Source organism: Calonectris borealis, chromosome 1 (assembly GCF_964195595.1).
Source record: "Calonectris borealis chromosome 1, bCalBor7.hap1.2, whole genome shotgun sequence".
NCBI lineage: Eukaryota > Metazoa > Chordata > Aves > Procellariiformes > Procellariidae > Calonectris > Calonectris borealis.
In genome coordinates, this window is record NC_134312.1 from 109150533 (window position 1) to 109170851 (window position 20319).

At 42.6% G+C, this 20319-nt stretch overlaps 1 protein-coding gene across 1 annotated transcript in view; it reads right to left on the minus strand.

Moving 5' to 3' along the window:
- Positions 1–19573, minus strand: part of SAMSN1 (SAM domain, SH3 domain and nuclear localization signals 1) — a 37999-nt gene extending 18426 nt beyond the window's left edge. The window contains exons 1-2 of the mRNA XM_075170402.1: positions 19374–19573; positions 65–136 (exon numbers count right to left, since the gene is read on the minus strand). Coding sequence (XP_075026503.1) covers positions 65–136; positions 19374–19430 — 129 coding nt within the window. The 5' untranslated portion in view covers positions 19431–19573. The remainder of the gene's footprint in view (positions 1–64; positions 137–19373) is intronic.
- Positions 19574–20319: the final 746 nt, after the last annotated feature.

The window sequence follows — 20319 nt, forward strand, 5'->3', positions numbered from 1 at the left end:
ATGTTTTTGCATAACTGTTGTGGGAAAGTGAAGCGAAGAAAGTAAAACGCTGTGTTATACAGACCTCAGCTGAATCATCTGTCTTTGATATCGAGTGATGCCTGAAACGGTCAAAGCTTCCAAAGCTGCTTGTACGCTGTAAAAAAAGAGAAGAAAAATCTTGACTCACTGATGGTGTTTTGTTCTGTTATTAAGACACAAATACAACTGTCAAGTCACCTGTTTGAGTTAAAAATTCCTCCCAGATCAGTGGACCATGAACTGCTACATCCAGCTAGAAACAAACTAGGAGGTGACTATAGGGAAAAAAATTGTGACTGTACAGCCAGAAGCAGAAAAATGAATAAGAGAACCAATACTGCTTCAAATACTGACTAGATCATGGATATGACTGAGTTCTTCTACATCAGTTTCACATTAATTATACAGAGATATCTATGCCATACTTCTAGGTAAGATTGCTGTCTGTAAGCTTAGAAAAAAGGTGTTTCCGTAAATATTATACGAGCTATAGAGTCGGTTATGGTGGTGTCAACCGTGGCAATTTATACAGTTTACTTTTGCAGCTGAGGAGACTGTTTACAGTTCTTTACCAACAAGAATCAGCAAAGATCGCTGAGGATTATGAATACATTTTTTCCAAAATGCATATGTTGTGGAGGGAGTAAGTAATAGAATAATCAGGTGGGCCCCGTGTTTTTCTTCCCAGTCCCCCAATTGGAAAATCTGATTTTTAAATGTACACAGGTACAATTTTTCCCTGTGCCACAGCACATAAGAAATGCCGCATCACCTGAGCTGTGCATTAAGAGACCGTGAACGGATTGCTTTTACTTCCTTCTAATTTTCACCCTTTCTGTGTGTGGATTATTGACATGGTAAGGAGGGAAGTGGCACAGCAAGTCTTTGCAAGAGAGATCACACAGAAATAGCTGCCAGACATACCCAGGCAAAATTATCTGACACTGCTGCCCATGGTGGCAAGTTGCACAAAATTGGCATTGATGACAAGCCAGAAGTCCCTGTAAGCGTGACCCTAATAACAGCCAGAATTCGGACATTTATCAACTCTACAGTGTATTTAAGAGCTTGGTTTTATATCTTCACCAAAACTCAAAGCTAAATCCAGAATTACTCCTTTTTTAAAAGTTCTTCACTCTTCCATACTAAATGAAAGCCTTTTAATGCAGTATCAGATTTCTTGAAGCAGTGTTTACTATTATATCTAATTATTACCATTACTCTATCCCAGCCAAAACTAGGACAACTATGCAATATCATGTCAGTATATTTCTGAGTATTCAAAATCCCCTCTGGAGGGAAAAAACACATAAGTGATTTCAGACTACCTGGTTACAGCTTTTCCTGTATTTATTAATTCATTTACCATGCCCACATAATTTCAGCCAAACCAGTTTCTTGCTCCATTGCTTTCTTCCCCCCAAGCCACATGAGCCATCTTTTCATCTCCCCGCAGGTTTCTAGAGCACCCATCGTGCCCCCTTCCCCTGGCATCTCCAGCTACCTCCTTTTGCTCTCCATCCCGGAACACCACAAGCCTCAAAAGGGCCTGCGAGCTTCTGGCTCTGCTCTACCATTACAGCTTTCCGATCTTCTCTACCAGGTAAGAGTTTTCACGAGATAGCCTCAGAGGCAATTGAGGTAGACCATCCTTTGGGCAACAAAAGAGGAGAAAAGGACTGGTTTAATAGCCGGTCCCATTGCCTGCCTTCACGTTGCAGACAACGCCGGCATGAACCTGCTTCCAGAGAAGCTAAGGAGAAATCTCTCGGTGATGGTAAGAGGAGCAGAACTGCCCAAACACCGAGCGCAGCAGGGAACACCGCCCTTGCTGCGCCCGTCCTCCAATTCCCTACTCGGGCGGCAGGGTTAGTAGCGCTGCGGGAGTCCCGTCCTCTGGAAAGCTGGAAAACCAAAGACCTGTTTGAGCCGAGACCCAAGTAACGATTTCAGCTGCTGGCAAGCTTCTGAGCGCTGGTACAGCCCTGTACCTGTTCTGCCCACAGCTACCGAGCTGCTGTGTGCTGCTCTGTCTCCGTACGCTCTCCTCTCCTGGCAGCAGCTGGTCCTCTCCGGGACTCATCCGTGACAGCATCAGGCTCCTGATGCCGCACGGGGGGGGAGGTGGCATTCGGGCTTCGCAGCTGTGATCTTAAGGAAAGAGTTCATCACAACGATACCAGCCACGCGGAGCACACACACACCTCCCCTGGGTGTTTCCGTCCAGGAAGGACCCAATCTTATTCTGTCCCTGCTCATAAATCACAGGGTTACCATCCGTATTAGCTCCTTTATCTCTTACACACAGTCACTTTTACACTAAAAATAGTTTGCAGAGGGAAAAAAAATATGATGAAGAAAAGATAGGGGAAACCATGCGCAAATACTTTGTCTTAAAGTCTTCATTTGGGAAGAAGAAAATCAGCATCCCCTGGAATACAACTGAAAATAAAAGCTCCTTGCTGTTTCATTTCCCCGTTTTCCCACACTTATTTTTTAACCAGCTCCCCCCCTCCAAAAAAAAACAAAACAAAACAAAAAATGTGGACACAGCAGTGGGAGAGGCCTGAGCAGAGCCAGATGGAAGAGGAAAGTGTACCCACATTTTGGATCCATGTTCTGACCACTACAGCTTAAGAGAAAAAGAAGTAACATCCTTTTTTCTACTACATTTCTGGGCACATCTAACCTGAAAAATATTTCCAGCCAAAGGTTATTTGAAGAAGCTGACCCAGATTTGTGAATATTTTTGGACAGGTAAAATGGCATTTAATGTTCACTGAGGGGAAAAAAAAAGAAAGAAAAAAATCACACAGCTCTCCTCTTAATTGAATCTAATCTCTCAGAAAATCTCTGTTTGTTAAACATTGTGGTTTATTTTTTTGTTTTTACCCTGTGAAATTGGAAAGGACAATTTGGATTGTACACTTTTTAATTTTATCTAAAATTCCCATCAAGAACTTTGCTATTAAGTAGATGAACAATATCCTGTGACAAGGGGTTAGCTCAATAGTATGATATAAAAACACAGCCCCAAGGATTATGGTTCTATTAGACAGGATTAACACCTTTCACTGGCTTGTGAACCCAGCCAAATGTGCCCTGCAGCATGGAGCGGGAGGGAGGGAAAGAGGGAGGCTGGGATTCACAGCAATATTGGGAAAGTATGAAATAGTCTCACACAGCGATCTCTAAACATACACTGACCTTTCTGTTGCATTCAATCACTTCAAGATGTCTAGCAGGAATAACTGTATACTAAAGTGCAGATGTGCTGCAAATACTTTAAAAGGAACAAGGGGGAAAACATTGTTTATTGTTGGTCTTACCTATAAACAGCTTGAGCACAGGGAAATCAGTTATTCTTTTTCGACCCTTGAAACAACCTTATATCCTACATGTGCAGAAGCCTTGGGCTATTTTGTAGTGTACTTCAATGTTGCTTCATCCCTATTAAAGATTAATAAGGGTTACAGGATGAGTTCCACTATTCTAGATAATGGTCTTGTTGCACTGGAGAGCACTAAATAGGGCTGCTTCAGCAATTCTCTAAACTAACTTTTTCCATTAAGTAATCAATAGCTACCACCTTTTAAAAATGTATTCAACCCCATTATACTGATAACAAAAAGCAGATTTAGGAGCTCTGGGCTGCAAAGGGAACAGGACTATTACTTTCAGTAGTGTCAGTCACTGCATTAGTGTCAGGCAACACCTACTTTGCGAAGATACGGAGAGCCCTTATTTCCAGGTGAAGGGAAGCTTTTAAAGTAAATGCAAAGCTACTAGAAGAAAATATGCTATTGACTTTTGATACCAGGATTCAGCATCCTATAGTTAAGTGATTTTTCTGGCTGGATTCATGCAAGAGCTACCAATAGATACGTTAAGCAAATATGAATTTGCGCAGTAAAATTTAATGGAGGCATGGGCAGGGGAGAAACACTTTTATTTTCCCACACAAAGACCAGTAAATAATTTCTACAAATCAATGCATTAACTTTCATCCCTTCCCCTTCGGTATACCAAATTAGCATAACAGAAAACAGCAAAGATATTTTTCAGTATTTTAAATACTTCTTCCATCTTTTCCTCTCTCTTCAATTCCCTGAAATCCAGGAACTTTAAGTAATCATTTTGAAGGGATAAGTGCTATGTAATTGCTGTTTATTTTAATTTGGACAGTCTGCAGTTGGTGATCTGGTTTGTCTGTAAATAGCCTATCCTTTTCCCCAGAAAATGGTATGGTATACAAATAGAAAAACAATAACAAAAAGAGGTTCTGCAATCCGTGTCTTTCTGTTGTAAATCATCCTTCCCTTGTAGAGCATATCATAGGTGAAGTCAGTTAGTTCTTATGATAAACTAGTCAGAGCTTCTCCGTGTCTAAAGACAACCTTTGAGCCAAAACTGGCAGCAGTTATCCTGCTAAATAATCATTATGGGTGATACTCATCTCAATTTCCCTTTGGACAATTGACACTGCTCAGAGATCTGGTTCTCTGCTGTGAGAAATTCTGGACCATTATGTTTTGCTTCAAGTGCTATTCAAAATAGCTTTTAAGGCCAGCATGATGCAATGGCTTTGTACTGACCCTCTCGCACAAGTAAATCTCTTCAAATTCCTCCATCCGTTTTCATTTTTAGCTTCCATTCATCCTTAGACTACCCGGCCCGTGTAAGCTGCAGAGGGGCAAATGCGGTCACTGGGAGTAACAAAAAGGGAGCTCAGCACGATGCCCAATTTCCTCGCCTGCCACAGACACTTGTATTCTGCCTCTCTCCTCGGAAGAAGCCACAGCAGCTCCCAAGAGGATAGTCTGTGCTTGCTGCTTTGATCGATAGAGATAAGTGGAGCTCAGGATTTGATTCATTTCTTCTATTCTCTGATGCTCCTAGTCCCTTCTGAAGGAGGAGACTACTCTGAGAATGAAATTGAGAGTTACCAAAGTAGGGATGAATATTGCTACTCTGGTAGCTTATCTTCTTGCGTAGATAATCAAAGAAATTGTCTCCTGCTTTCCCAGAAGGCAAGATAGCAATTTTTAGCTTTTGGGGTGTTCTGTGGGAAAAAACCAACAACAACAAAAGCCCCTCACTTCTGTATAAAGAATGAGAATTTGCATACAAGATTCAGTGACTCTCCAAAGAATAATAGAGAAGCAAAAAAAGAGAAGACATCATGACCTCCCTGCCTCAGGGATTTTTTCCTATTTACACATTAGTTGCACATACAGAACTTCTGACCACTAACCAAGCTATTAATATAACTTTATAGCCCACACGAAACATGGCCTAAACCTTGTAGTTCGCCAGTCAAAAGCAATAAAAAAGATACAGCTTGTTCTTGCTAACTCAAATAGGGCAATCTACTGAAATGGCATTTTTAACTGGCTTAAAAATGACTCTATAAAAGACTGGTTGTTATCGTGGTCTGGTATTCAGTAACTGCATGGAGGTGGGGAGAGAAGGGAGCAAAGTGGTCTTTGAACGAAACTGCCACCATGAAGCCTCAGAGCAAACACCCTAATTTTAGTGACTGAAAATGACTGGAAAAGAAAAGCTGTATAAAATAATGAGTTATTCGTACTTAACACTCCTCCAGGTCAACAAACTTCGCTCTCCAAAGTAAACACTGCGCGGCTGTTTTATCAGTACCGCTATCTGGTACCAGCCTCGGTCTCTCAAGCCTGAACCAACGCTGACACGAAGCACATAGTGCCCGATAACCCAGCCCGCACGTCAGAGTTTCCACTAGAAACTCGGTTCTCGAGTGCTTTCAAAGGGCACCTCGCGCAGGGCAGGCGAAGTTAAACAGGGGCGAGATGGTTTGCGAGGTCTGTACGTCTTCCTCAGGAAGAGGCAAGCCACGTAGGAAGTCTGAGCAAAAAGGCAATTTCATCTGGCAAAAAGCGTGCTGTGTTGATTAAACATGTTTGTGAGGAACTAAATAAGGAAGCAATTTAAGAAACATCGATCTTAACACTAAGGAAGTTTTTTGCAACTGAGTGTTGCAAAATGTGCAAGGGGGGAGGGATCTGACTCCTCTTCCTCTAAATGCACATTGACCCTGAATTTTGAGCATGTGGTTCTGCCCAGTTGCTGCAGAGCACTCTCAGTTCCCGGTGAGAAAAGTCACTCCAAGTGCTCTTCTGGCAGTCTGTCCAATTCTGGGAGTGTGCACACAGGTATTTGCAATAATTATGTAATTAAGACTTTATTATTTATATGACATTTAATTAAAAGTGACTTTCAGTGGCACACAAAACCATGAAAAGAAAATGACTTTAAAAGAAAGTTAAGGATGTGTGACAAACTCAGAGGAGCTATGAAAATGACAGTTAAGGACTTGGCATGATGTGCACTTCTACCTCCCTGCTATCCTTTTTTACCCTTCATTTACACGTGGGCAGAAACACCGAGGGACAAGCCTGGAAATCTACCCTCCACAGAACCGTGACTGCAGTAGAGGGGAGCGCTGTCTGAGTAAAGACTGGTTAAACACTACGTAAGCACTGCAGGCTTTGATCTTTAATCCCTTAAATACCAACACCTTTCCTCTCCTGAAACTTTCTCCTCTCCGAACCACATGAATTCACAGACGAATTCTTATATTTTAAAAGTGAAACACCTGTGAATCAATTAAAATCCTTTCCCTGCTTATTTATACAGCATGATTTTATTAATGCTGCGTGTTACCTAGGTCCTGACTTTGCAGGCTTCAGCTGGATTTCTCGTGCGAGAGAAATTACTCACGTGCGTGTTTGCAGAATGGCCTTTAAGTGAAGATGAAAATATATATGCCCAAAGACGAGCCAAGAAGCACGTAGCCCCCAAGGGCTCGGTTTTAAAGGGAGCCCCATGCCTGTCCAGCACACACGGAGCGGGGCAGCCGGCGTGCTCCCCCAGCGGAGGTGGGAATCTCCCGCATGCAGCTACCGTCAATGCTCCCACGCCAGAGCAGAAGCGGCGATAAGGAGCCTACCGCCTCGTCGTGCTATACGTAGACCGCATGCAGAATAGCGCGGGGAGACCCGGCATGTCCGAGGGCTTTGCTGTTCCTTTCGGCAAGCCTGAGAAGCAGCCACAGCTGCCGACTGCAGCGTGCTTGCCTGCCAGCCCCGGAGCGGAGCGGCAGGGCATAGGCAGAAAATACTCCTGCCTGGTGTGACAGTGTTTTGGTCAGAGCCTCTGCGACTCAACCCTTGTACCACAGCCATACAAGGTCCTTCACAGGGGTTATTTTGATGGCAGCGAGAGTCTCCTTGCCTATCTTATGCTTCGTTCGTGCATGACATGGGAGCTGGTCCTGCTCCCAGGGAGTGACCAAGAATGAAAGGCAGCTTCTGCATTCCTTGCCAGGGAGAGGCACGTTTTCAGCGGAAGGTGTTCCTTCAAATGACCTTCCAGAGGGAAATAAGATTAAAAAATAACCTCTAAGTCACGGTTAAAAGCGTCCCAAAAGCTCATTTGTTTTTTCTGAAGAGTAAGCAAACTTTAGAAAACCCTTATACCAGTTTTACTGCTGTCCTGCAGTCTTATCCTTGACAACAGGTAATGACCAACAATAAGCTAATTCTAAGGAACTTGGGGGAGGGGGGAGAAAAAGAGTTAGTTTTTATTACTTTTAAATGAGCGTTTGATACATCATGTTGGTTCCCCTGATTAATGTTCACAGCAAACTCAGCCATTGGAGTTGTAATGTTTCTGCAAGCTTCCCTACAGCAAAGCTCAGCCATTAATTCAGTGGCATATGTCAGCTCTGCAGAGCAAGGTCACTCTTCTCTTTCAAGGGGAACCTTTTTAGAAATAATAAAACTGACAGAAAGTTCTTTTTTGCATGCTTTATGTCACCTGAGGTTGAGTGCTGCAGTTAATATCACAGAGCTTATAAACATTCCCATCTTCAGCAGCCTCCAACATCACTGAGCTCTTGGAACCTCAATGTTTTGTGGGTTTTTTTAAAGTAATATCGTGACAGCTTTATGTGGGGCAGATATACAATATGTAGTCCTAAATGAGTAAAAAATGAGTAAAAAATGAACAAATCTTTTCTTAGGCTCTTTAGAGGAGAAATTTTGGAAGGCACTAAGAGACTGCTGATACTGCAGTCTGCATTTAGGATGTTAGAGCTTAGAGAAAAAGATGTAGGATTAAGGACTTTATCTCCATGGATGCTTGCACCTTTGGCTAAAAAGAAAATCTTAAAATCTTACTGGTCCACCTTGTTTCCATTTCACTGTTAACTGATACTGCAGGCTGGAAGTCTGTATAGGCATGTGATATAAAGAGAACACAAAGTTAATTGATCTATTTATGGAATAATTTTGAACTTCTAAGTAGGTAAAGATGTGTTAGTCATCTGTTATAATAACTAATTGCGACTGGAACTTATTTATCGGGATACAAATATTATGGAGCATGATAAACAAACTAATTAGTTGAAGAATAAGATCCAAACAACAGGCCAATTTTTTCCCCCTCATTATCTCCCTTCAGACATCCTGACTACACTTGATTAATGAATCCATAGTGAGATTAGCTGAAATTGCCTTAATGGAGATGCACTACAGTAGAGAAGCAAAATTCAGTGCAGTATAGATCATCAGTCACTGTGAATTTTAGTGTTTCATCAAACCTATGTGTCCATTTATTTACATTATTTTTATCTTAGAAAACAAAAAAACTAAAAAAAAGACTATACTCATTACAGTGGGTTAACATTTGACTCCTTTAAAATGATGACCAGTGGCACCATTTTTTTCCCCTTCATGTATCCTCTCTTGTCAGAAGGCTGAGTTTCAGTGTTGGCTTATTGCCATCAATGGGCCAAAGTTATCCTTATTGTCCAGTTGTAGAAAGCACACGTGGCACTTCATTGCAGCCTCGCAGGCTTCAAAAACTGGACATGCTTGCACAACATAAGCCTGGGAATCTAAAACATGCTCCTTGGAAATTTGAACTCATAAAATAAATTCAATAAGCTTTTGGTTTTGGACCAGAACGGAACCTTCAGGGAAAAGCTCAGGGTTTCCCAGTGCTTTAGCACTGCATAAGAATACTTCTCAGTGCAGAAGTTATGATGTGTTAAATTCTAGGCTTTCTTTGTAGCATATGTTCTATAACTGCAATCCCAGGAAAAAAATGTAGTAATCTGAAGGCAAGATAGCATCCTGATTCTGTTCAGGTCACTCTTACACCAGAAAGGAATGAGTACAATCAACAGCTCACTGTGAGTACCGGGTACAGCAAACGGTACTAGTCTAGTAGGGGCACGTCAATTCTCCTCTCTCCGTTCAGTTATCTCTGTGGCATGGGGTTATTGCGATCACAGCTCAGCGGAAAACTACAGTTTCATCTCATGAAAAACAAATGTACCAGACGTTTGAAGTGTGTTTTCATTCTGACGCACAACAAAATTGAGACTAAGCTTTTCTCCCCTCCCCTGTGACCTCCATGAAAACCACACGTAGTTGAGAGATGCTTACCAATGAGATGGTGCTACCGAGGCACAGACAGCAGTGAGGGCTTTGAGGTGTTATGTGAAGCCCAAATTCGAGGCCATACTCCAAATGCTACTCAAATCTGGCCTTTCATTGCAAAGGGAATTGTGCCAGCTGCAAGGTTTCAAGCTTTCATGAACAGGTAAGAACATGTCTGCTTCCCATTCCATCAGACACTAACCAAAATCCCAAACACACAGTTTTCAAATATTTTATCCACGTAGACACAATTACCGAGAGACATTAATCAAGCTAATATAAACTCCATTATAGAGACAGAAAGAAAATCATGGAAACACCCCAATAGACAATATCAGAAGAGCCTTGCCATGTACTTGTTACTAGAGCTGACTACCTGCTCTACCATCATCAGTCATTTCATGCACCCTCTACACAGGCTCTGAGCTGCTCATCCATCAGTGAACCATGTCCCCTTTCCAGTTCTATGAAGCGGTTTTTGGACTTAACATCTGACCTTAAAAAGGAGGCAGAAGAAGTATAGGAGAAAAACAACGCAGTTGTGGTGAGCGAAAGCAATTCATGAGTAGTAAAGCTCAGCATCCGCTTTGCACAGGTGAAGGCAGCAGAGAGTCAAGCTGCGTGAGCTCATTCAGCTGTCTCAGCCACTTTGTCATCTCATCTTCACACATCTGCTTTTGGCTGTGCTGTTGCTAAGTGAAGCCGATTTCTTTATCTCGTGGCTGCAGGCTGTCAGTGACAAAGCTCCATCTCTATCTCAAACATAAGGGTAAAGGGAAGACATGAAACTGCACCATAGCTTTTCCATGCTTTCTGGTTGAACAGCACTCCTATACTGCTTCTCCTCTCCCTGAAGAAGCCATGAGAAACCCTGCAGAAAAACCTAAAACCAAGTACTCAAGTATTCCAGTAGCCCCATATCTCACTTGCCTTTCAACATACCTGCAAGAGCAGCAAACCTATGACACCTTTTGAATGAGGTCAGCATGACCAAGTAGAGGAACTCACGAATTCCTACAGTTCTCAAGAAAATAACCATTCAACATCCCATGGAAATCAAGGACAGGAGTGTGAGGTTACTTGGTTGTTCTTGTAAAGATTATAAAAGAGATGAAGACATAAAAGAGTAGGAAAGGGACTAAAACTCCATCCAGAAGACATAATGGTGCAAAACATTAGGTGGATCACTAGATCTTTTTCCCAGAGAAAGCTTCTTGCTTGTGATTACAGAGGCCCAGAAGACTTTTTATCTTCCTTCTCTGCAGTGGGTATTGCCGGGGGCTTCTGCTCACACATCGAGGGGTTGAGTCTTCTGGCTAAAGTGTTTGTAGCCACCCACAAATTGCTTATACCAGCTGGCCAGCGATGGCTTATAATGACTTCAGTCTGGTTTATGCTATGACACAGATTACTAGAAGGGTGTTGAAACCTGCAGAAATCTGTAGGCCACATCCTCTGCCTGTCCTGCCTGTACACAGTTACTGCTTTTTTCCAGCAATGACAGGTATCCTGGCCAATGTTTAATTCGGGGTTTTTGGGGTTTCCTAGAAACACAATATTGAAGTCAACTGCTCTATAAAGCTAATTAAAGAATTAGAAGGCAAGTAATGCTGATTTATGTCACCTTGGTAGTTGTGCTACTGTATTTATCAGAAAGGAGTTATAAATTATGTGGTTGATAGTCCAGTTTCTAAAAATGGCCGGAGAGGGTGTTCAGGTATCTTGAAATGCTCTTGCTTGCTTAGGAAAACAAACAAAGAATCAAACTGGGTTTGTTACTCTAAGCAAAATTAATATTAATGTGAAAATATTCTCTCCAGGAAATTTGCTCTCACTTATTTTAAAATATTCTGCTATTAAGGAGTTAAGCCTGGCTAGTGAAGGAAAACCAAGACAGGGAAGAAATAAGAAATGACCTGAATTTTGCACAAAGTTGGACAAAATTTAAAAGGTGCTGTAATCAAGGGAACACACAAAAGAGGCCAGGACTGGACCAGGCCACAGATGTCATTTTTTCCTTTCGCACACGAGCTAGTCTAGAGTTGTGTGTGAACCTGTGTGTTGATCTGAGCATCAAAATGTGGAGTCTGGACATCCTAATCAGCCTCCTGAGAGAGAGACAGCTGTTCTTTCCCCACAAAGACCCCGGACTCTTACTTTCTGGTGAGAAAACAGAATTCCTCAAATTTCAAGACCTTACTAGAAGAGATATGCTAACATATAGTTAAGACACAAACAACTTCCTGAAACTGCTGTCTGAAAAAAAATAAAAAGTGGCTGATGATCAAGAAGCAAGATGATAATATAAATTAAGAAAAAATACCAAAGATAAGAGGACCAGTAATATGATTGTAGACCCTTCCACTCACACAAGAAAAAGAATGCAAGGTTAACTCTAACCTTGCTCTAGTTTTTTATGAAGCCTGAGGGAGACAGGAAACACCTTCTGAGGTGTCACCTGCAATCCCTTTTTTCCCCATCTACACATACGTGATTATTACAAGTATCATTTTTTTCTTTCTCTGAACCATCCCTGATAAAGGCCCACAGGTATTTCCACTATAAACCAGGTTCTTAAAACTACTTCCCAGATGTTGTCATCCATTTCTGCTTATTTAACAGAGTTCAAATGGATTTTGACAAACAGTCTTTCTTCAAGAGGCAATGCAGTAAAGACCTTTAATGACAGAACTATGTGTCATCTTTGCCTATAAGCATAAATTTGCACAGCAGGCAGTACGGTGAAAACAGCTTATCATCAACTCATCACCTCTCATCATTGTTAGAATGAAATGCAAATGGAAACGAACATCACTTCAGTCATGGCTGTGAAAATTAGCATCTGTGACATTAACAGTGGCTCATTTATTATGTACTCAAAAAATTCAGGGGGAAAGAAAAGAATATAAAATTTGCTGTTTTCAGAACTCTACCAGTCTTTACCTTTCAAATAAAATTAAAACCCTCAGCTTCCCCACTCAAGGATAAATCCTAGTTAATATTCATTAACACTGAGCAATCTCTTCACTGCAGATCTTGTCCTACAGAAGATCTAATTATGTCTTGAATTATTTTTGGTGTTTAAATTTGCTGTACCTATTTTCTAATTTTTTTTCCCCATTGGAAAGTCATAAGCCACTGTCTTAAGAAAAAAGCAGCACCAAAAAACTTGCTTATAGCATCTATAAGAAGGGGAAATCCTGGCCTCAATCTATGGCAAAAAGTGTGCATTGATTTCTGTGGAGGCAGGGTTTCATTTAAAGATTATAAAAAGGAAAAATATTGGTATGAAATAGTACTAGGGAACAAAGTTGCACATTAAAATATTTACTCCCATTGGATTTGCCACTATTTTCTCATAACCTTGAAAATAAATAATAGTTTATCACCTAAATAAGTGAATATTGATTTAATTAGAAGCTTGGACATATTTTTGCCTAAACAAAATGCACAAGCATTGACCCTGAATTGTCTTACATACCAGAAGTAAGCTGAGTTTCAAGCATCAAGCACATTTGGAAGCAGAATAAGGAAACAAAAATGTCTCAAACCTTTAGCATAAACATAGATCAACTGTCATGTAGAATAATGACACAAGACTTTCTTCAGTCAAGCCAGAAAAAATGGCACAAAGTAGTCTTTGCTTCAGCTTGAAGTAAAGCCAAGAATCATCTGGCAGTTCTCAAGTTTGCTATGTCCATAAGAATTTGAAAGAGAGAGAGAAAAAAATAGGCTCTACCCAGCACATATTACATCCTGTGAAGTGGGCAAGACAACGCGGGGATGTTTTACAGATTATTTGCATCTTCCGTTGTCATTTGCACCTGGTCAAATGTGTAAAACAGTGTAAAACGGAATGCAGAGTAGCTGCAAAATGCTTTAATGGTGTTTTATTTGTATGGTGCCAGGATATGGTGCTGTCTGAAGCATATGAAAAAGAGAAGACTAGTTACCTTACAATTTCTTAGAATGTTTTTTCTTACCATCTTTCTGAATCTGCTTCATGCCACTCCCCAGATACGCTGACATCTGTAACGTCATAAGGGCCAAAGAGGCTAAAATCCAGGTGATTTTAGGGTTCTTTGTTTCATCTTCTAAGTCAACTGCTCTCCTCCTCCCCAGCTCTCTCAGGGGTGTTGGGACAGACGGCACAAACTCACAGCTAAAAGACATCTAGTAAAAGCATCCTCCCCCCACTTGCTACCGTACTTTCCTGCTCTGCGACTAAAACCCCAGCAATGGAGGAGACACATGCTCTCTCTGCCGTGAGCTGCCAAAGCTGGGCTGACTCTGGCCATCAGCATGACCACGAACCTCAGGGCTAGGTGCAAGACCCTGTTTGTTTGACCTCACCTGCCCACAAATAATACTGCAGCTCAGAACAGCTATGCCCTATAAACCAAGCCATGTCTCGTCTGACAGAAAAGGAAGAGGGGCAGGTGGGGACTGAAAGGAAGCGCTGAGAGAGAGCTGCCTCTTGGTGGGCACCTGATGGGAGGTGCACAGGCTCTGTTGTGATAGAAAGTCATTTAAGGTCCTGGATAGACAGATAGGTTAGATTAGACAGGCTTGAAATAGATAGCTTAGCCCTTCAATTGGTTGAATTTCTTCAATATTAAGCAGGATATTTTTAAGCCTTAGGACTTTTCCTTTATAGTTCAACTACCTGGGTCCTCAGCTGATGTACAAGGTATAAATGTACAGTTCCATGGCAGTATGTGCAGTACAACAATAAACATTGGCAAAGAATCAGAATCCTTCCCAGTATGTCTTTTGAAAATGTTTCTCTCACATTTCTCTCCCTATTTTCTCTGGGATGACACCAGGAGTAAATTTTTTTTGCCTAGCAATGAATGTTTATTTAGTTTACATACAAAGCATACAGTAGTTATATGCATATCCATGCATATGCAAAAGCCTCCAGCTATGCAAAGAAGTTATTAGCATGACTGCAGCACTACAGAAATCCTGCTGTGTAATGAAACAAACGGCAACACTATTTCATGGCGATGGACAAATATCAACCCTTTCATAGCAGACACTGAGAGTTGTAAAATGCTACTTTTTGTCTATGTAGCACCAAACGCATCTGCAGAAGTCCCTTAAGCACCACAGTAATCAATAAAGTAAATGCACTGAACTGGCAGTTAGATACTGAAAATCTGTATTAGTCCTGCATTGGTCATTGACTTGCTCACCACTACTAGAAGCTTTATACAAGGACAGCGAATTGCCTCGAGAGGGATTTTAACACCAGCCTTGCATGGTATTCCTTCATCTTTATCAAAAGACATAACTGGATGCTGATATTCTTCACATTAGAAAGTAATAAAAGCAAAAGGATTAAAAAGAATATCCTGGTGAAACACTTGAATTAATGCACAGAAGTTCATCCAATTGTGATAAAGACAACTGGTCACTATGGGTAAGATTCAGTTAGTTACCTAAAAAGATCTTTTTGGTGTTGTCTTTGAGGGCCTAAGGTAGCAAACCTGATTTTCACTTAACACTCCAGACCTTATGGCTCTCCCATAAGGAGAGTCTTGTGTCAGCTCTGTGTGGATGTGTTGGAGACACTGGGACATCTAAGCTGCCTTAAGGTGAGGTGAGGTAGCCCAAGACCTCCACAATGACAGTGGCATCCTGCCCTGTGAGTATGAGGAGGTACCAGATGTTGCCTGCGCAGAGCAGGGGCAGCCAGGAAGTGATCTAGGGAAGTTGCTTGTGAAATCCTGTAATGTCTGTCGGGAGGTAAGGACCTGCGCCCCATGTTACCCAATTCAGTATTAAGTAACTTAAGTATTTGCGTTGCTTCCACGGGGCATGTTTCGAAACATGCTACAATAAGCTAAGATTTCCATTCCGTGCGACGTGGGGCTGTCTCCTCCCATGCCCTTTTTGTGAATAGCACACTCAGCAAAAACATTCCCATCGTGGAAAGTTTACACAATTCTGTGCAAAAGTGGGACTACAGTAGGTGAAGTGTTTCAAAGCACACTACTGAGGCAGAAAGACATCCTGAGCCACTTCACCAAGACCTTTCCATTTTTGTAAACATTTACAATAAGACAAAGTCAGCACAGCAAAGTCAGCAGGTTTGACACTCAGTCAGGTGGTTAGACTCTTTTTATCCCTGCTTTACATATACGGTGAATCAAATCCATGACCATGAGATAGATAGATAGATCATAGAATCATAGAATCATAGAATCATTAAGGTTGGAAAAGACCTCTAAGACCTCTAAAAGACCAACCGTCAACCCAACACCACCATGCCCACTACACCATGTCCCTAAGTGCCTCATCTACACGTCTTTTAAATACTTCCAGGGATGGTGACTCAACCACTTCCCTGGGCAGCCTGGTCCAAGGCCTGACCACTCTTTCAGTAAAGAAATTTCTCCTAATGTCCAATTTAAACCTCCCCTGGCACAACTTGAGGCCATTTCCTCTCGTCCTATCGCTAGTTACTTGGGAGAAGAGACCAACACCCACCTCGCTACAACCTCCCTTCAGGTAGTTGTAGAGCGTGATGAGGTCTCTCCTCAGCCTCCTCTTCTCCAGGCTAAACAGTCCCAGTTCCCTCAGCCGCTCCTCATAAGACTTGTGCTCCAGGCCCTTCACCAGCTTCGTTGCCCTCCTCTGGACACGCTCCAGCACCTCCATGTCCTTCTTGTAGTGAGGGGCCCAAAACTGAACACAGTATTCGAGGTGCGGCCTCACCAGTGCCGAGTACAGGGGCACGATCACCTCCCTGCTCCTGCTGACCCCACTGTTTCTGATACAGGCCAGGATGCCATTGGCCTTCTTGGCCACCTGGGCACACTGCCAGCTCATGTTCAGCCGGCTGTCAACCAGCACCCCCAGGTCCTTTTCCTCTGGGCAGCTTTCCAGCCACTCTTCCCCAAGCCTGTAGCGTTGCTTGGGGTTGTTGTGACCCAAGTGCAGGACGCAGCACTTGGCCTTGTTGAACCTCATACAGTTGGCCTCAGCCCATCGATCCAGCCTGTCCAGGTCCCTCTGCAGAGCCTTCCTACCCTCGAGCAGATCAACACTCCCGCCCAGCTTGGTGTCGTCTGCAAACTTACTGAGGGAGCACTCGATCCCCTCATCCAGATCGTTGATAAAGATATTGAACAGGACTGGCCCCAAAACTGAGCCTTGGGGAACACCGCTCATGACCGGCCGCCAACTGGATTTAACTCCGTTGACCACAACTCTCTGGGCCCGGCCATCCAGCCGGTTTTTTACCCAGCGAAGAGTGTACCTGTCTAAGCCGTGAGCCGCCAGTTTCTCTAGGAGAATGCCGTGGGAGACAGTGTCAAAGGCTTTACTGAAGTCCAGGTAGACCACATCCACAGCCTTTCCCTCATCCACTAGGCGGGTCACCTGGTCATAGAAGGAGATCAGGTTGGTCAAGCAGGACCTGCCTTCCATGAACCCGTGCTGGCTGGGCCTGATCCCCTGGTTGTCCCGGACATGGCTCGTGAGCACCCTCAAAATGAACTGCTCCATAATCTTCCCCGGCACCGAGGTCAGGCTGACCGGCCTGTAGTTCCCCAGATCCTCCTTCTGGCCCTTCTTGTAGATGGGCGTCACATTGGCAAGCCTCCAGTCGTCCGGGACCTCCCCAGTTAACCAGGACTGCTGGTAAATGATGGAGAGTGGCTTGACAAACTCCTCCACCAGCTCCCTCAGTACCCTCGGGTGGTTCCCATCCGGCCCCATAGACTTGTGAACGTCCAGGTGGCGTAGCAGGTCATTAACTGCTTCCTCTTGGATTATGGGGGGGTTTATCCTGCTTGCTGTCCCTGTCTTCCAGCTCAGGGGGCTGAGTACCCTGAGGATAACTGCTCTGACTATTAAAGACTGAGGCAAAGAAGGCGTTGAGTACCTCAGCCTTATCCTCATCCTTGGTGGCCACGTTCCCCCCCGCATCCAATAGAGGATGGAGATTCTCCTTGGCTCTCCTTCTGTCATTAATATACTTGTAAAAGCATTTTTTGTTGTCTTTCACAACAGTGGCCAGGTTGAGTTCTAGCTGGGCTTTTGCCTTTCTAATTTCCTCTCTGCACGACCTAACGAGATCCCTGTACTCTTCTTCAGTTGCCTGCCCCTTCTTCCAAAGGTGATAAACTCCTTTTTTTCCTGAGTCCCAGCCAGAGCTCCCTGTTCAGCCAGGCTGGTCGTCTTCCCCACCCGTTCTTCTTACGGCACATGGGGACAGCCCGCTCCTGCGCCTTTAAGACTTCCTTCTTGAAGAACGTCCAGCCTTCCTGGACCCCTTTGGCCTTCAGGACTGTCTCTCAAGGGACCCTCTCGACCAGTGTCCTGAGCAGGCCAAAGTCCGTCCTTCGGAAGTCCATGGTAGCGGTTTTGCTGGCCCCCCTCCTTACTTCACTAAGTATTGAGTATTCTGTCATTTCATGGTCGCTAAGCCCAAGCTGGCCTCCAACCACCACATCTCCCACCAGTCCTTCTCTGTTTGTGAACAGATATATATTTGAGAAACCACAATGCCAGCATTTTAATAGCATGGAGTGCATTCATGAATGAATAACTAACTGTGGGGGGGGAAAAAAAGAAATCAGACTGTTGTTAAGGAATGTATTATTCTGGAAGAAGAGAGTAACCAAACTTGTTTTTGAAGTTATTTAAGAGACAGTAAAACAAAGCCCATCCACAGAGTCTCTCATGGTCATTTCCTGCTTAACCTATAGTGTAATTAGATATTAATTATACTTCTGCTCTATCTTTAAAAAAAGTATGATGATTCAACAGAAGAAAATACATACCATAACAACCAGTGAAACACTTAAAAAAACTATTCAAATCCATAGGAAAATGGATTCAGAATTGTTTCAAACCCACGGAAAAAAACATTAATTTTAATTGCTAATGAGTCATAGTCTGAAACTGCAAGTGCAATACGCAGAAGCCAATGTTGAGTAAAACCAAAAGACATTCCTGCTGAAATTGTGTCTGCAATAATATTTAGGACCCAGAAATCACAAAGTGAGGTGTATTCCCAAATACTGAGAAGATAGGTCTGTAAACTAGGAGATGGTGAGTTACTGAGAGCAGAGATATACTAAAAGGCTTTTCTAATCTCTTATTTCAATTTTCAGCACTGGCAAATTGAAATAGAAATGGATACTGATGCGCTCAGATGTAGCAGTAGCCTTTTCTCTTCAGGCTTACAACACACTTGCAAAGGTCATTCTGCACCCAGTCCGGGGACTGGAAATAAATTTCTAGCACAGGACACATCCTTATGCATCTTGCAAAACTCTCACTTTCTTTCTTGCAGTTCCAGATTGTGGAAAGTGTCCAGTGTAGCCTAATATCAATTTATTCAGAGTATTTATTTCAGGCTGAAAGTATAATAATTCCCAGAAAAGTGGAGATGACAAACACTGATTTCCAAGTATCCTCTTCTCCTTTGGTTATGATGATGCAGAAGCAAATTTATTAAAATAAGGAACAAATTTAATAGCTTTTCTAATTCTTCACTGATTCTCACACTCTCTTGTGGGACATCATCTGTTTATCATAGATGAAAGGGAGAGAGGGGATTTTGGTAAACAAGCCCCTCTGTTAAAGACTGATGCAGAGCATATAACAATAGGCAAAGTCCAGTACCAGGACTCTTTAGCACAGCTATAGCAGCTTCACAATGATGATTTCTTGAATTGTATCATTACTTTTATAAAGTAGGTATATACAACTAGATTCCTGAGATTATACCACTGAGGCACTTGCTAGCACATTAGGAAATCCTGAAGCTAGAATTTAAAAGGAAATCCTCCTTTTAAAAATTGTTAAGATTCCTGTTATTATTCATTGACAATAAAAATTAAACATTCTTACCTTTGGCTTTTGACTTTTCTCCTTATCAGACACATTAGATGGTTTTCTCTTCAACATTTTTAATTCCGGTTTATCCAGCTGATGTGCAACTGCTACTAGCTTGTAACCAAACTAAGTACAATGAAGTGTACTGCACAAGCGTACATCAGTTACACAGTTTCTTGTTCTATCAGGATGTGGCTTCATGCAGCTGCTTTGCGGCATGGGTGAGCAAGCTGAAATCTTTGTTTGGGGAGGGAGTGAGGAAAGAGGGTAGGAAGTGACGGCGAAAGGAGAGAGGTGCACTAAGGAGATGAGTTGAAAATGAAGAAAGGGACCAGAGTGAGAAATGCTTTAAGACTTATCTCCTTCTATGTCACCATCAGGCCTCAGTAAGACAACCTCAAGAAAATCATCCTCTTTTCCTCTCTCATTTTTCCCCACTCAGCCTTGTGACACTAACTGCACCCTTCATTTCAACTTCTGCTGGCACTCGAATGTGAAGAAGGCATGCTGCTGTTCAGAGGACCAAGGAATATTATCCCCCAGCAGATTCACCCTGGTCTAGCTGGCCCCTAATGCCTTCCTTTCTTTCTTAGCTCTACAGTCATGCAATAAAAGCAATGAGATTGAAGGTCACTGTTTGGCAGAGAAGGGAAGTTTTCTAAAGCCATCTTTTTCTTTTGCATGGTGGAATAATTTTTTGCCATTCATCACAGAATTTGGACTCCCTGAAATAGCACTTTTCAGTCCTCTGTTGTCCTTGATTTGGTGACAAGGTCACAGGGAGAAAAAGCAAGTCTAACAGAAGGCTTACAACAAAACCACAGAGGAGAACAACAAAGGTCCTTTACCCTCTTGAAAAACAGCCCAGAGGCTAAATGAAAGTGGAGATATTAAGACAGCTTTGAATTTCTGCTTCATTTTGCTTGATATTATTTGCCAAACAAACAAAAGTCTTGAATAT